The sequence below is a fragment of the Chamaea fasciata genome, unplaced genomic scaffold, assembly GCF_029207755.1.
Source record: "Chamaea fasciata isolate MVZ Bird 193981 ecotype frontalis unplaced genomic scaffold, bChaFas1.0.hap1 SCAF_4, whole genome shotgun sequence".
Taxonomy (NCBI): Eukaryota; Metazoa; Chordata; class Aves; order Passeriformes; family Sylviidae; genus Chamaea; species Chamaea fasciata.
The window spans coordinates 5,753,489-5,770,285 of record NW_027094089.1 but is presented as its reverse complement, the minus strand read 5'-3'; the positions used below and the strand labels follow the sequence as shown (position 1 = coordinate 5,770,285).

Here is a 16,797-nt window from a genome sequence, read left to right as displayed (position 1 = left end):
GCTGCATAATTAATCATTAATGAAATACCAGTAATAAGCACAAACTATTGAAGTTGAAGCTCTTCACTTTGGTGTGAGCTAAACTGGGAATCAAAAATACAAAATGTAGATGAATTTCACAGAGAAAGTCTCTCAAAGTTTCTGCTTTTTTGTATGCCTGCATGCATGCTGAAGGTTAGACAGATACCAAATGTCTCTGCTGCATTAAACTTCCTAAAATTTTGAAGTGCTCCCTTTCAAACCCCAACTTGCAGTGCCCAATATATTTTTAAGGGAGTTCTTATCCGTGGCTTTTCAGTTGATCTGTGAATTTGTTTTTTCAGACCTGGCACCTCTCACACCAGAAGTATTTAGCTTGCCTTAAATGTGAAAAGGCCAATACTTCTATCAATCTTGTGGTCTAAATACTCTGAGTCGCCCACAGAAATCAGTTTGTTAGCTCAAACACAGCTCAGTTTGGCCTTTAAATTTACATGGGAGCAGAAGATTATAATTTTTGCTGGTGATGTTTTAGAATATAAGCAGTCTTTTTATCTTCACAGTTCCTCCAGATTTTAGGTACTTACCTGTAAACAGCTTTATCAGGGCAGCCATTGACTTTGCCATTGAAAGTGGAAAGAAAGGTAAGGATCAAACTACAGTATTTCTCTGGGAAATTTGATATGGCTATAAAAGCTTACCTTAAACACTTGCTTTTACTTGCTAAGAGAACTTTTTTAAGTACAAATTTGAATTTCTCCAATGTGATGTAGTTAAAATAGAAATTTAATTAAACTCAAAAAAAACCCAGTAATATTGTGTAGTTAGGACTTTAGTTTTCTCCACCTAATTTTTGATATTTAAAACCCTTTTTCCTTCCCTCTCTGTTGGTGAGATGATGTTTCTTTCCTGTGAGAATGAAAGTCAAAAAGTTTTAAGTGTTAGCCTGTATGCTCATCAGGCTGCCCCTTATTTCAATGATGCTGTATTAAGATTCTCTGTAACAGAGTTGTATTAAACAGATTACTGCTGTGATAGATGCAAAGAAACCTAAAGAAAGCATGATCTTACATGAGGAAGCCTGGTAAAAGTGATGTCTTGATGTAGTCTAAAGGAAGATAGAGAGAGAGGGTTACTCCTTTGTGTAGCTAAGTGAGCTCTCTGCTGTCCTATGAAGCAAGCTTTTTTTTTTTTAAATGGAAGTTAAAATTCCCATGTTTTGATTCCAGGAGGACTGAGTTAACTTACGTTGACATAACATGGTATGTAACAAGGGTTAGGACTTGTCTGACTGTTCTTTTGGCCTGCATCTACAAGATGAGAAAGGAAAGCAGTGTCAGAAAACTATGCTGTTCTAATAAGAAATGAATAAAGTACTACTTTACTAGATGAGGAATATCTGTAATAAACTTGTATATTGACTCAAGAACAAGGGACCAGAAAGTTTCTATTTATTAGTAACAAAAAGCCGTTTTGACAGGAGATTAAAAATGTAACTGTTCATTATGAATGAGATGGCTAAGTCTCAGATGCAAAAGGAAGTAACAGTGATTTTGTAACACTTTTCAGTTCTTTATTACAGCTTGAGCTACAATGCAGTGTTCACATTTTTTTGCTGAGCTGTTCAGCCAAATATGTGTGTATTAAATTCATACTCTGACCAAAATTTTCTGTTCTAGGCCCTGAATCTGTCCCAGCTGAGCTGGTGAAAGTAGCACTGGCACCAATTGCATTAGTTGGAGAAGACCATCAGTATCCACCTGTAAACTGGGCATCTATTCTTTCTCCTTTGATGAGGCTGGACTTTGGTAAGAGTAGTAATTTTCTATTAAGACTTTTGTATTTGTCACAGGAGTTCTTTATTAATGCAGCTTTCACAAACATTGGCGCCCTCTTCAGGACTTAAAATTAGTACACTGGTTAGTTTTATTACGCTTTCAAGACTGACTTTTTAGCATTTGCAAGTATATATTTGTCATCACCATGTGGACACTGTTTTAACTGAAGAAAAACTAAAGAAGATGATAGTTGAGAAGTTCCCTAATGCATTGGTGAAAGAAGCCTGAATATTTCATTTGAAACTATCTACATAAGAGCCTATCGTAAAACTCAACTAATTGTATCCTGTTTTCAGTACCTGCTAAATTCATGGTCCAATGCCCATGTCAGAAGCTGCATGCAGCTTTTTCACATTCTTGAACTGTTTGGTAGTTCATCTAGCTGTCACTAGTTTGAAATACACTTTCTACTAAATTACACTGGATGATAATTTTCAAAATAATGGAAAAATTTTCATTTACTGAGGTCTGCAGTTCTTATGAAGAGCTGAAACTTGTTAAATGTCTGGAGGTTTTTTTATTCCTGCTTTTCACTTAGGAGTCTTACTTCTGTAAATCAGGGGATTTGCAGAGGAAGCAGTATGTGTGTTTTGTGGCTGGTTTTAGATTTCAGACAGCATCATAGTCCGGGAATATTATCTCATTTTTCCTTCTTTGGATTTAATCTTAACTTTATTTGGCAAGGAGTTGGGTTTTTTTTAGCATTCCCACATTTTTGTTCCTGAGTGAATTGAAATAACTTGAACAAATGCTGATATTTCTTGCTGAAAGTGGATGAATAGAAAGAGGAGTCTTCTAACATGTTTGTGTTAAAAGCTTTAAGCAGGATTTTTAGAAAAACAAGTTGTAATGTAGTGCTCTAGAAGAAAAATAACCCTCCTTTTTTATGAGTTGAGAACAAATTTAAAGGGAAAATAATTTATTTATAATTTTTTTTCTTCTCTTTTAGGTGATGAGGTAAAACATCTCTGCCTTGAACTGGCTGTGACGCAGGCTCAATCATCTCAGAATGCAGCAATGCTTTTAGGGATGTGGGTGGCACCTCCCCTTATCTACAGTCTCAGTGTACGTATGTCAGAAAACTTGTGGGAGCTGTGCACCTCTTTCATATAAAATTACTCAGTGACAATGTTTAGGCTGTCTCAACAGAAAGGGATTACTGGCTTCAAAATTCTTCAGAAATACCATTTAGTATTATTTATAGTGAGTGAGGGAAAGGTTATTCTAGGGCCTTGAAATTCAAGGCAGACTTAAGACCTGCTATGCTGATTTTACTTTACTGCTTAAGACCTTTTTCCTCTCTCTCATTTCGTGCTATAGTGCTAATAACCTGGAGACATAAAGCATGGCATGTAGAGAGAAAAAATACCTTTTATTATACCAGCTGATAGTCTTCAAAAAGACATCCACCCTAATCTGTCCAAAAGCTTACCTACTTTTTCTAGCAAGGTCTCTTGATCTAGCTAACTAGTAAAAAAAGCCATGTCTTGAAAACCTTGCGTTAATTTTGTAGATACCCAACAGACTAACCTACTGTATAATCAAATTCAGTCTTATCCTTAATTGCTGTTCTGTTCTTCTGGAATTAAAATGTGGATTCTGTGGTACAGTATGTAAAACACCCTGAATCCCGCAGAACACTTGACTGCACATTTCTGTCATTTTATACAAGTTCAGGAGCAGATTCATGACAGTTCTCAGAAAATTAGTTGTTTGTTTCTGGGATCTCTTCAAGGACTGTTGGTTTTTTTTTTTAATTCTTTAGTCTTAGATATGCAAACATTTGCTGGCAGTTTTAAGGTGCATAACTGGTAAGGTACAAAAAAAAAGATTTTATTTCTGACTACCACTTTTCCAACTGCAGTGGGAATTCGAGGTCACAAAATGAGGTGAGCCACAGAGTATGTAAGCTCTGCATTTTGTACAGGTTATTCATTCTTCTTCACTAGCTAGCAACATGAATGGTTCTATGGCTATCATATTTCTGTCCTTGACTCTCCGGACAGTCATATGCTTTATGTAGGAATGCAGTGGGCACCGTGTAATTAAATTGCTCTACCCACATGGAGATATGATGTCTAGGATTCATTGAAAGTACATGCTTCAATTTTTACTGAAAACAGAATATTGACGTGTTTGAACTCTTTTTAATTAAAAAAAAATTCATCAAAAAAGGGAAGAAGAAAAGAACTGAGAAATATTGATGACTTTAAGTGCTTTTGTAAGTGGGTATTGAGCCACTCTTTTAACCAGGTCAGTGAAGAGCTAGAATTTGAAACTGAGCAAGAATTTTTCTTTTTCAGATGAAAACTCAGAAATACCTTTTCATGTCTCTGTCCCTGTGGATGCAACATGTTGCAGAAGACAAACTGCAGTCTTTTACACAAGTGCTTCTGATACAACAATTTGAAGTGAAGAACCACACAAAAAGCCCAGAAATTTGCCAGTGTGTTCTACAGGGACTCTTCCAGGCAATGAAACTTCCCAATCCTGCCCAGTTTTGCTGGAGCTTTTTGTGTCAGGCTGTGGAGAAAATATACGAGCTTCTTCCAAATGAGGTTCAGGTAAGGAGTATGGATGGGTTGTATGAATACTGATGCATCAGATTCAAAACATCAATTATATGTAAAGTTTCTAATGATAATAGTTAAAATAGCAGCATCATTTCAATGTAAGTTATTTTGATTATTTTAGAATATAATGTTGTGAAAACCAATGTAATGTTCACTCCTCCCTTATAAACAATTCAGTAATGTAAAAATATGGTATTAGTACTGAAATAAATGTTATTGAAAGAGAAGAAGTGAACAATGAGAAGGCTTTCTTTTTCCACAGAGGATTCAGCTTCTCACAGTGATTTAAAGAAACTATTTAGCTGTGGAAAATACTTCCAAAGAATGGCGGTTTGCCATTAAAAATTAAATAAACTCTTTGAAAATATTCAAATACCATTATTCTTGTAGATTAATGTCTGTTGAATTCCCCAGCAAATACAGAATTTCTAAAATAGATTAAGTAAAGTGAGACTAGAGGATAGATTAATTATTCATGATTATCATTAACAAGTTCCTAAACTCACCAATTTTGATGATGAAGAAAGCCAGACATAGACATTTAGACATGCATTTACTTTTCTGTTTGCAGAGGGGTGAACTGGATATATATATTGACGTAGCAAGGTGTATTTCAGAAATGGCCGATTCCGAGATCAATCGCGTTGTCCAGATCTCCAAGGTAATTGCATTTTAATTCTGCTCTTTTATCACCAGATCATGTGAAACCAGCAACCTTGTCATTTTTGTTGTCACCAGACTATTTTAGCTCACTGGGAGCATTTATTTGTTTTATCTGACATGTAGGTAAGAGTGTTCTGGATCTAATCTGCAGGCAGTAGAGAGAAGCAGAAGTGATAAGAATCCATATCCCATACTTTCTCAGAGCAACTGAAATACTCATGATTTCACCTGGGAGGTTTGAACTGGAGAGTCTTTACTAACTTAGGCAGGTGGGGGTTGGCCTCTTCTCTCAGGCAACGAGTCCCAGACAGGACGAGAAGACACAGTCTTAAGCTGCACCGGGAAAGGTTTAGGCTGGACGTTAGGAAGAACTTCTTCACAGAAGGGGTGATTAGACCTTAGAATGGGAATGTCACACCAGGGAGATGGTAGAGACATTGTCCCTGGAGATGTTTAAGGAAAGACTGGATGTGGCACTCAGTGTGGAATAGTTTACATGGTATTGTTTAATCATATGTTGGACTTGATAATCTTGTGGGTCTTTTCCAACCTACCTATTCTGTGATTCTGGGAATTACTCTGTTAGCAGAACAGGAATGGTGTGAACCAGAGTGGTGTTGTATCTTCTAAATCTCAGACCAATAATGCAAACAGCAGACCACAGTCCTCTTTGGTTACTATACCCACCTGCTTGAAATAGGACTGTAAATGCATCCTGGTGGCTAGCTGTCCTTCAACTGGTGGATCTGTGCTTCTGTTAAAAATGCAAAATATTTTACTGAAGGACTTTTCATTCTTGACTTTATGTTCTATATTTACATTCACACTCAGAATGTTTCCTGGTGGACAAGATGACTGAAGGTGATAATGGAATAATAAAGCTTTCATCTTGTAGCTCACCAGTGGAATCAATTAGCAGCGGAATTCTTAGCAGCTGAAATGCTCAGGAAATTACCTGTGTGGAAGAACTTGATGTTTTCAGATCAAGCTTTTAAAAACAAACATCTGTGACATAAAGCCCCCTCTTCTGTTTGCTGTCAGATTCACTAGAGCATCAAGCATTCATATAGGTTATGGAAGCTGAGCTGTCATTTCCTTACATTTTTCAGTTCCTATTTCACACTGGAAAACATCGTTTAAGAAAAGCTCTTTTTGTCACTGCAGTATATCTTTCTTGCAAGAAGACTTGAGTGTCCCGAACTGTTAAGCTGGTTCATTCCATTTCAAAGGGGAATGTAAAATTTAAAGCAGTATGAAAACAGGCTGTACTGAGTTACACTTTGCTGGACTATTTCGAACAGTGTAAAGTTCAAGTGATATGTACAGTCTTCTTTTTAATAATATGTCCTGAGGAAAACTGAGCCTACTAGTTACTCAAAGAGTTTCTTACATTTTTATAGAGAGGAGTGCAAAATTTACTGTTCCAACAAGAAACATACCTTTCAATCTAACACGTTTTTATTGCATTTGCAGAACAATATAGAGAAGGCCACATTCATGCAAGTGTATTTGGTTTCTCAAGGCAGATTGTCTCTGACGAACTTGAGTGCCGTGATTGATACTGTGGCAGGATATCATCGGAGAGAAAATATTTTATGGATGCTCTTGCATAGTTTCTATCATGCTCGTATTGTGAGACATGAAAATACAGGTAAGACAAGGCTTAAAGAAAAATCAGGAATGCAATCAACAGATATTTATGAATCTACACTGGTTCATTTAAAATAATTTTAACATGGTTTAAACAAAGTGTTTTCAAATTTTTCCATATTAGAAACCACTGTCTTCAGAATTCTTGTATTATTCAAATTCTTGAATCAAACTTTGGTTTTATGTTTTTTCTCCAGTCACTTCTTTTTCTGTGGTCCAGCTACAATTCATTTGTCTCATCAATGTGGTTTACAGACCAGAGTTTTAACTAAATCTGTGTCTCCCACTCTTTTTTGGGTAGTGTTACATATATACACAGTACATCAGAGACCTCTTAGTAGTGCAGCTCTGCTAACCTTCTGACCTTAAATCTGACTTACTGGTATGTGACTCAGAGGGTGGGGGAATGTTCCCTTGAGACTGGTTGAACTAGGGAGATAACTTTCTTTCCTGAACTCCTTGCACTGATATAGCACAGGAAATAAGTTTCCCTTTTTTCCTCTCCATAACTATACCAGATAGTCATCTGGTAGGTTAATGATTTGGGCTGGCTCAGCCATGGGTCTGACAAAGCATAGGGGCTGATTCAAGAGAACTAGGAGAATCACACAGGAAGATAAAGAAGGAAGAAACAAGAACAGAAAGATACAAGAATGAGGTGTCATTTTCATGGCATAAGGGTCTTTGTCTGCCTGTGTTCACTGAACAAGTTCAAAGCATTATATTGCCAGATGCTTTTGCTGCCAGCTGTGTTTGAAGAACTTCAAAGAGTAGTGAGCTTTAATTGAGTGGAGTGAGGATTCTTTGCAAAAAGAGGAGACAGCATGTAAGGGGGCACTTGTAAAGTTTACATGGACATAGTAGTGTATGATGTAATGTGGTCTTGGTGGTGAGCATGGTTATTAGTTTCTAGGTGGCAGAACCTGAATCGATGAAATGTCTTCCACCCTTGAGATGAATTGAGGGCTGATTTTATTTGCATGCCTTGACGATATTTTACTGGCCGTCTCAACACTGTAGGACAATTTTCACAGTACTTTGCCCATTGAGGGAGGCTTTAGGATTCTGAAGCAGTCATATGTACAGAGTTGATTAGTGGGTCCTGCAGGCTGCCATTATGTAAAATAATTCTCACTCAGTTTTTTTTTTTTTTTTTCTGTGTTTTCAGTGGATTGCCTGCATTATAAGCAAAGTTTCTGTACTATTTAAGGGCCTGTATGTTTTCTGTCAGTGGCAGAATTAATAAAATGTGATAGTGGTGTTGGTGATGTTTGTTCTTCTATGGTTGGTACTTCTTTGCTATAATATTTTTCTGTGCTTGCTTTTTAATGAAAAGCAGTGCATTCTAGTGTTCGACAGTGTTCTTTTTCTTTTTCTAGGAGTTCTGAAAAGAATGGATTGGCTGTTAGACCTGATGGCCTATATCAGAAATGTAGCATACAAGTCAAAACCCTTGCAAAATGTTGATCTGACAGAGGTAATGCTGTGAAAATGATTTGCAGCAAGCAAATAAGGAGGTTCTGATATATTTCACGTTTTTCCTCAGTAATAAGTATTATTCCCCATGCTTTTGTATTTTAGAAGATTGCGATCTTACTGCCATAGAGAAAATCTTCACAATTTTTGTGAATGAGTGTGTATTTTAAACTCTGACTTTAAAATAACCTTTACATTTAAGTTATGATAAAACCTCAAGGCAAGGAAATAATTACTTCAAATTTACTGCATTTAGAACAATTGAAGGAAATTTTTGAATTCACTAGTGGAACTGTCTAGGCAGGTGAGAACTGTGTAGCTTCTGGTTCTGAGAGGGCTTGGACAGTTTTAAAGAAATAGTCTTGTTCAGCTCTTCAAGTCTTCTGTTTGAGGACATAAAATAAGCTGCTGCTTAGATTAGAAAGGCATTAGATACATTGCTGCAATATTTCCCAGCCTCTTATAGCATCACAGGAGTGACCATTTCTGATTTCCCTCAACAGTCATATTGCTATGAAAAGGTTTTTTCCCCATTTTAAGTAGATCGTGGATCAACTTTAATCTAAAAAACTATTTTAGAAGAGTGTGATTTTACTTTTCTTTCTGTAGACATTTTAGTTTGAATTTAGAAAGAGGCTTCTGCTCTTTGAAGCATAGAAGGATACTAAGAACTTTTTAGTTCGTGCATTTTGAATTTTAGCTGAATTTTTAGATGACTTTTTAAGAGCAAGTCACCATCTGGATTTTGGTCTTGGGGTTTTGTTTGGTTTCTTTTTTGGGTGAGTCTTTTTTGGGGTTTTTTTGGTTGGGGATTTTAAATTGGTTTTTATTCTCCTTCTGTATTATGCATTTAATAATGTGTGTTTTTGCCTTTTTCCTGTTTAGTGCATAGATTTCCTTGTGTGGCTATTTGCAGCTTCTGTGGTGGCCTGGGCTGACCATGGTGGACCATTGCTGCTTGGCCTCAGTGCTGACTGGTCACTGTGGAAACACCACATGGTCTCACCAGAATTATCTGAGGAACACATTGGCAAGCACCCCACTGACAAGTTTGCTGTGCAAGAGACTCTCACTCTCCTTCCAAGTAGCCTTTTCCTTTTGCTGGCTAAAGAACCATGGAAAGAACAAACACAGAAGGTAAAATTGGATGTAGTGGTAAGCACTTTACATGAGAAAGCATCTGATTTTTAGTCATCAACTTGCATCTTAGATAATTTCCTGTATATTTTATTGCATCTCAGTTGTGATCTCAATTTACTTTTAATCAGATACAAAAGTAGTTTCTCAAGTAAAATTTGAGTGTTGCAAAAAAAAAAAATATAAAGTTCCAAAGCTGGGAGTCAAACTTTTAAGAAAATAAAGTCAGGAGAAGAGAGTTGGGAACTGCTGATAGCAAGTCAGTGTTTTAAACACTGAAAGAAGTATCTTCTGCAGTTGGACACACTACACTGTAAATTCAGAGCAATCAAAGATCTTCTATACAGTTTGCAGTGTGTGTCATTTATTTTGAAGTATGAGTTGAAAATAAATGTGGAAAATTTGTGCAGTGCATGTAGTTGCTATATGTGGAAGTACTGATTGTTAGCTGTTTCATGCAAACTGGAATCTTTTGAGAACTGGTTTCTCTGAGCATGCTTCTGTGCTCAGAGTTACCACTGAAGTCAGAATTCAGAAGGTGGGAGGAATGCTGGGGGGAGCTGTTAGTATGCAAGTGCCTAATTAGGTTTTAAGGAAGAATGTGAGGCCATGCCCTGAAAATCATCCTTACGAGTTTAAATACCATATTGTCATCCAGGCTCCCTGCACTGCCAGAAAAAAATAACAAAAAATTAGAGAGGTCAAAGAGGAACAAAGGCAATAAGAGTTCTGAAGGATTTGCAGTAAAATATTTTGACTGATAAGAAAGAATTATATTAATAGGTTAAAGGTAAGAACAGGCAAGATGGAGGGAAGCTATTTAGTATGCCTTCTTCTTACAAAGAATTATTGCTGAGATAACAAGAAGGAACAAAGGGAGTTTCAGATCCAGCTATGAGAAAAATTGTACTGACAGGGAGATGTACTCCAGGGTGTTTTGTTTACTTTGGGCAGAAGCTTCGTTGGCCACTGCCTCTGATTAGATAACTGAATATAGCAGAAGTCAAATGTTTTCTGTCAAACTGAAAGTAATTTGTCATTCTAATACAGGGGCTCCTTTAATTCATTTTTTTTTGTCATATTTCAATCTTCAGTTTATTGACTGGCTGATCAATATGATGGAATGTCCTAAGGAAGCATTATCAAAATCTTCCATGGACCTGCTGAAAGGTAATATATTTTTAATTGTGTCCTTATTTTTCCGTAACTGTCAGTAGAGATCAAAATGCAGTTGTTATAAGGAGTGGGAGTTTGTCTTTGAGGTAACTGTCACTAATAAGTTGACATTCTTGTCTGTAACACCTTACACTTGCTATCTCACCTGCTGATGCTTGTGATTTAGTGCTTTGGGGCCAAAGGACCTAGAGGTACATCTAATGCACAAGCTTATTTGACTGATAGATCTGTCTGTTGTTTTTGAAGTTACTCTTAAAAATAAGATGCAGCATATTATTGGGAAATACTCCAGTACTAGAATACAAATCACATAACTTAGGTGCAAGTTAATGCTGCACTGTGTGGAAGGGATGTAGGAGGTGAGCTAGGATGGCATAGTAAAGAGTTCTGAGAAGAAGGGAAAGAAAAATGAGGGTTGCTGAAAAGATACACAGAAAGAGAGATGGAAAGTAGACAATATGTTGAATTATGGTAGGAGTTGTAGCCCTAGCATGCATCCCATTGCTTACTTCCATATGTAGGATCTGTGCAAGTAATTTTAAGAGGTCACCACAGATATCCTCAGGTGAAGAAAGTGTACTTGTGCGTCTTTCCATGAACACATTGCACTTCCTTTGGACCATCTGATTTGTTGGACCTAAACAAGGCTTCTTGAAATCTAGGTATAAGTTATTATTAGGATAATTACCCTTGTTTTCATGTCTGCAGTCTTTAATCATGCGCTGATAAATTCCCCTGTAATGTCTGCTAATCTCCACCAGAAGCTATGCTAAGGGCTGTTGGAGAATCTCCTCTGTGTATCAAAGAGTTCTGATATTCACCATACATTCTCAGTCACTGTTCCCCCTTGAGCTTCCCAAATATTTTTTCCTTTTACTTACTAGAACATGAAGCTTCCATCTGAATAACTGGACTGTGACTAGTTTGGTTACTGGATTTTGTCTAAACGGATGGTCATTTCAAACTGAATTAAGGAATCAGTGAGTTGCATTTCCAATCAGTGAATTGCGCAGAGGACTTAAGACTTTGTGCTTCCCAGTTCCCAGTGCCTCCTATGTCCTGGCTTGCATCACTGCTCTTTGAATTTGAACTTTCTGCACTGTTGGTTGATCTGTGTGCCTAAGTGATAGACTGGTTAGAAGATTATGTGATGTGATTTCAGTAGGAGATGTGCCACAAAGCAGAGGAAGGGCCTAGTACATCACCACAAGTGGAGGAACTATGAAAAGAATCAGTAAAAGGAAAACTAAACCTATACCTGCGTTAGTAAGAATACTAGGAAGAATACTCTCATCTCTTTTCCTTTGTACTGCACAACTTAATATACTTTGTCCCTGTCTTCACAGTTACACTTCTGGCCTTGAGGTCTCTTACAGAGTTCAAGAAGAAAGCAATATGGAGTAAAGCTTATGGGTGGTAGCTGCACACTGTACCTTATCCAATGAAGAAAACTGTCTTTACTTGAAAACGTAACATTGTTACTCAGGCATCAAGAAGCTGTATTTCAAAGATGTTTCCTATCAAAAGATTTTTAATTGGATTTGGGGTTTTTTTACCCTTTTACTTCATCACAAAAATTCCTATGAAAAACAATATTTTGTCTTTAACTGGTGTGTTACTACATTTTGCAAATGTGCTGAATATAGATGAGAAATATACATTCAGTTTCCATCGAATTGTTTCAGTGACATCTGGGAACCTCAAAAGCTGGAGTGGAATGTTCCTTTAATTTGTGGAAGCTTTGAAGGAATGGCTGAAAATAAAACAAACTAGTAACATTTGTTTGGATGTAGCGTATTTACTAAAGTATGTTTTCTTGTAACAGACTTGGAATGGGCATTATTTTTTAACTGATAATCCTTCCTTTAGGAATAACACAATGTTCTTGGACATTAGTGACTATATATTATGACTATAAAGTGTGAGCAGGGTTTCTGAACTGCTTGTCAGTTTTTCAGTGGCTTTATAAAGATCTCTAAAATGAGTCAATGATCCTGATGGCTGTTGTATCTGCAGCTCCAGGACAGCTGCAATTTTCTTTCCACTTGTAACTGTTCTTGTCTCTTTTACACTTCTTTGCACATAAAACAAGAGTTTTTCTCTGCCTCTAGGGAAAAAGGCAATTCAGCAACTCTTTTCCACATTTATCATCTTAAATAGATTATCCCCTGCTATTTCCCTTATGTTTTCCTTTCTGAAGGAATAGAGAAATTTTCATTTTGCAATCTTGTCAATGCAGATATTAGAAGAGCTTTTATATTTAGCAGTCCTCCTTGCTGAAGTAGACAAAAATTAATTGAATTTAATTGGGCCATTGTCCCCTAGTGTTTTTCAAAACAGTACTGGTGAGAACATTGTTGATTTTTGATCAGGTTGAAGGAAAATATATTTCCATACATCTAGAAGACACACTCCATTAGAGGAGTTATCTTATTTTCAGGACTGATTTCCTCTGGAAAAGAAATTCTCCTCTGACTTCTTGGTCACTTGGTCTGTTCAGCCTGGAGGAGACTGAGGACAGACCTCATTGCAGTCTACAAATTCCTCATGAGGGGAAGAGAAGGGGCAGCACTGATCTCTTCTCTGTGGTGAGCGGTGACAGGACCTGAGGGAATGGCCTGAAGTTGTGCCATGGGGGATTTAGGATGGTTATCAGGAAAAGTTCTTCACCAAGAGTGTGATTGGTCACTGGAACAGCTCCTCAGGGAAGTCACAGTACCAGCCTGACAGAGCTCAAGAAGCATTTGGACAGTGCTCTCAGGCACATGGTGTGACTCTTGGGATTGCCCTGTGCAGGTCCAGGACCTGGACTTTGATGATCCTTATGGCCCCCTTCCAACTCAATGACTCTTTCTAGGATTTTCTCATCCAATAAGGATACTGTATGAAGGCTCAGCATTTCACTGATTGGATGTGTGGAGGATTAATGCAGTATTTGTTTGCCTTTTCAAAATAATGGATAATTAGTGGTAGTTTTCTGCTGCATATGCAACTCTATACTGAGAAAACTGTCTAAAGGTGAATGTACAGAAGGACTCACTGGAAGTCCTTGTCAGTGAGCCTGCATCTTAGTTCATTACATTTCCATTTGTGTGCACTTATAAGAAATCTCTAACAAAGCCAAATATGTCACATTTTAATGGTTCCATCTCTAAGGTACTGTTTCAAACAAACTTACACCTTTAATCATCTCAGTTTGTATCTTTATTAGCATTTTAATTCAGATGAAATTTTTGTCTTTTTTAAAGGGAATAGCTGTGTGATGCCTACTTGCGGTGTTTCAGTTTGCATAGAGAAGCAATATATAAACATCTGAATTAACTGAATTCCTACTGATGGGTAATAGAACATGTAAGCCAAGGGATGGCATAGTATGGCCTGAGGGTGGAAATGCTAACAGAGCTGCAGAGAGCACTGAGTGTTTAGGAAAGTATCTGAAATGTTTGAACACCATCGCACACGATAAAAGAAATCAACAGGATGAACTGGAAGCATTTTTCAGCTCCCAAAGTTATGATATCATTGGGATTAGTCAGACTTTGTAGAATGAGTCCCATGACTGGAGCACTGGCATGCAGGACTATAGGCTGTTCAGGAGGGATAGGCAAGGCGGGCAAGGCAAAGGAGTTGCCTTGGAAGGCACAGTTTTCACTTTACATTCCTTGCAGTTAGGAATAATGTGGTTGAAATCCTCTGAGTGAGAATTAGGGAGGAAAACAAAGCAGATGTCATTGTAAGTGTCTACTGCTGTTCACTCAGCCACAATGCTAGCACTGATTATTTAATCTGTGGGCAATAAGGAGAAATCTCTGGACCAGTAGTCTTTGTTCGTATGGAAAATTTCAGCTTCCTGGACATCAACTAGAAATGCCAGTCGACTATGACAAGGAAGTCTGAGAAATTCCCTAAGCATGTTGAAGATAATTTTTTGTCACAAGTACTCATTGAGACTACTAGGAAGGATGTCCCCCCCACTCTCCCCCTCTCCTCCCTTATCTCCATCTTGCTGTTTTTGAGCAGAGAAGGAGAAGATGGGATTTTTAGGTGGCTGTTTTGGCCACAGTAATCATGAGTTTAAATGATGAGTTTAATTTTTTTGGTGTAAATGAGACACAAGTCAGCAGAGTCACTATCCTAGATTTCAGGATAGCAAACCTCAAACTGCTCAGGGAGCTAGTTAGCACTGTCCTTTGGGAATCTGATTTTCAGGGCTTAGAGATCCATGAGCGCTGGTCCACCTTTAAGAACAGCCTTTTAGACACATAGGAGCAAGCAAATCGTACTACTCCAAAAGTCAAGCAAGGGCAGAAGAGCAGCTTGGCTGAACAGGGAACTCCTCTTGGAACTCGTGAAGAAAAGAAATTGTATGATCTCTGTAAGAGAGATGAGGCCTCACAGGATGATTACAGAGCTGTGGTTCCTGTGCGTAGGGAGAAAATACAAAAGTCCAAAGCTCAGAGTTGAAATTGGCCAGTGTTGGGTAAGATAACAAAAAAAGAAATTTTGAGTATGTTTAGAGCAAGAGGAGATCTAAGGAAAATATTCAACCAATTCTTGATAAAGATAGTCACCTGAAAAAAGGATGAAGAAAAGGCAGAGGCATTATAATGCTTTTGCATCAGTCATTAATAACATTGATAGACACTGGTCTGGCCTGTCCTCTCAGTCAGAGGACATACCGCAGCAGTGACTTTCCTTTTCTGGACATTGAAACTGTAAATGAGCAGTTGTATCAGTTTATCTTTTTAAGTCCCTGTGGCCTGATGGGACTCATTCCCGAGCACTGGATGAGCTATCTCCTGGGAATCTCGGGAGATCACTGCTGACCAGAAGTTGGTCAACGTTAATCCAGTTTACCAGAAGAACAGGAGGAAATACACAGGCCTGTTAGTCTAACCTCATTACCAGGGAAAATTTACAGAGATCATGCTGGATACTATTGAAAGGCATTTAAAGAGCAATACAACCATCGAGCACAGTTGACTTGAGTTCACAAAGGGAAAGGCCCGAGTAATTCATCTGGTACCCTTCTATGGTAACAGCCACCCACATAGTGGGGCTTTTGATACTATCCCTTACAACATTTGTCTGAGCAAGCTGTTCAACAGTGAGATGACTGGGTTCGTGGTGCACTGGTTAAAGAACTGGCAGAAGGGCAGAGCTCAAAGAGCTGTAGTGTGTGAGGCTGACAGTCATCCATAGTGTTCCTTAGGATTCAAATCTAGGGCCAGTTCAGTTCAATGTACTTATCCATGATCAGGAGCCAGGAGTTGAATGCACCATTAGTATGTTTGCTGATAATACTAAACTTGAAAGTTGCTATTGACTCTTGAGGGACAAGAGACCTTGCAGAAAGATGCAGATAGATGAGCATTTGGCTTTGATTATTGGCATGAAATTTAAGAGGTTTAAATGGTGGATTCTGCATCTGGTACAGAGTAGTGCCTGATACAAGCCTAAATGGGTAGAGAAGTGGCTGGAGAACAGCCTGCATTAGAAAGATCTGAGGGTGCTCGTATTTCAAGATACAAAGATTAAAGTTCACAGAATCACAGAATTATTGGAGTGGTAAGGGACCTCTGGAGGGCAACACACTCCTCTTCATTGGCTCCTCCTCTATTTACATTAACAAATTGGCTCCTCTACCCCTTGCATTAACAAACTATCTTCCAGTATCTGCAGGAGCTTCCTGGACTGTGTATGTCGAGCCACGTTGTGCCTCCAATGAATATCAGGGTTTTTGAATTCTCAGAGGATGACCAGGGCCTGTGATCTCAAGACTACTTCCAGCTGCCCGTAGAAAGCCTCATCAACTTCCTTGTTCAAGTCGGGTGACCTGTAGTAAACACCCACAAAGAGGGTCACCCGTTTTAGCCAGTCCCTTAATTTTTACCCATAAGTTCTCAACTCCTTATCTGTCCCTGGGCAGAGCTTGATGCTCTTTCACATAGAGACCAACTCCACCACCTCACCTGGCTGATCTGTCCTTTCTAAAAAGTACACAGGAATCCATGACAACATTCCAGTGGTGAGATATCCCACTGCGTCTCTGAAATTGGAGTGAGATCGTGGCTCTGGCCACACATAGATTTCCAGTTCTTGTTTATTCCCCCTGCTCTGTGCATTTGTGTACAGGTACTTCAGGGAGGCAGTCGAGCATTCAGGCTTTTTAGGAGGAGTGTACGAGGATTACCCATAGCCAGACACACCCTTGATATGTGTGGTTAGCCCTAGGACTCTCATCTTGAGGCAGCCAAGCTTGCTTTGTTTGGCATGGCCCACTCCCAGGCAATGGCATGAGCATT

General features: G+C 38.3%; 1 protein-coding gene across 5 annotated transcripts in view; it reads left to right on the top strand.

The window, feature by feature from the left end:
* FOCAD (focadhesin) overlaps window positions 1-16,797 on the top strand; it is a 170,857-nt gene that overhangs the window by 102,314 nt on the left and 51,746 nt on the right. For 3 of the 5 annotated variants that reach the window (XM_066180783.1, XM_066180779.1, XM_066180780.1), the window contains 10 exons: window positions 543-623; window positions 1,659-1,787; window positions 2,767-2,882; window positions 4,121-4,381; window positions 4,962-5,051; window positions 6,527-6,704; window positions 8,083-8,180; window positions 9,065-9,316; window positions 10,411-10,486; window positions 11,839-12,369. In XM_066180783.1, the coding sequence (XP_066036880.1) occupies window positions 543-623; window positions 1,659-1,787; window positions 2,767-2,882; window positions 4,121-4,381; window positions 4,962-5,051; window positions 6,527-6,704; window positions 8,083-8,180; window positions 9,065-9,316; window positions 10,411-10,486; window positions 11,839-11,912 (1,355 nt within the window). In that variant the 3' untranslated portion in view covers window positions 11,913-12,369. Of the gene's footprint in view, window positions 1-542; window positions 624-1,658; window positions 1,788-2,766; window positions 2,883-4,120; window positions 4,382-4,961; window positions 5,052-6,526; window positions 6,705-8,082; window positions 8,181-9,064; window positions 9,317-10,410; window positions 10,487-11,838; window positions 12,370-16,797 lie in introns of those variants that run through there. The other 2 variants (XM_066180782.1, XM_066180781.1) reach the window with 1 other exon arrangement.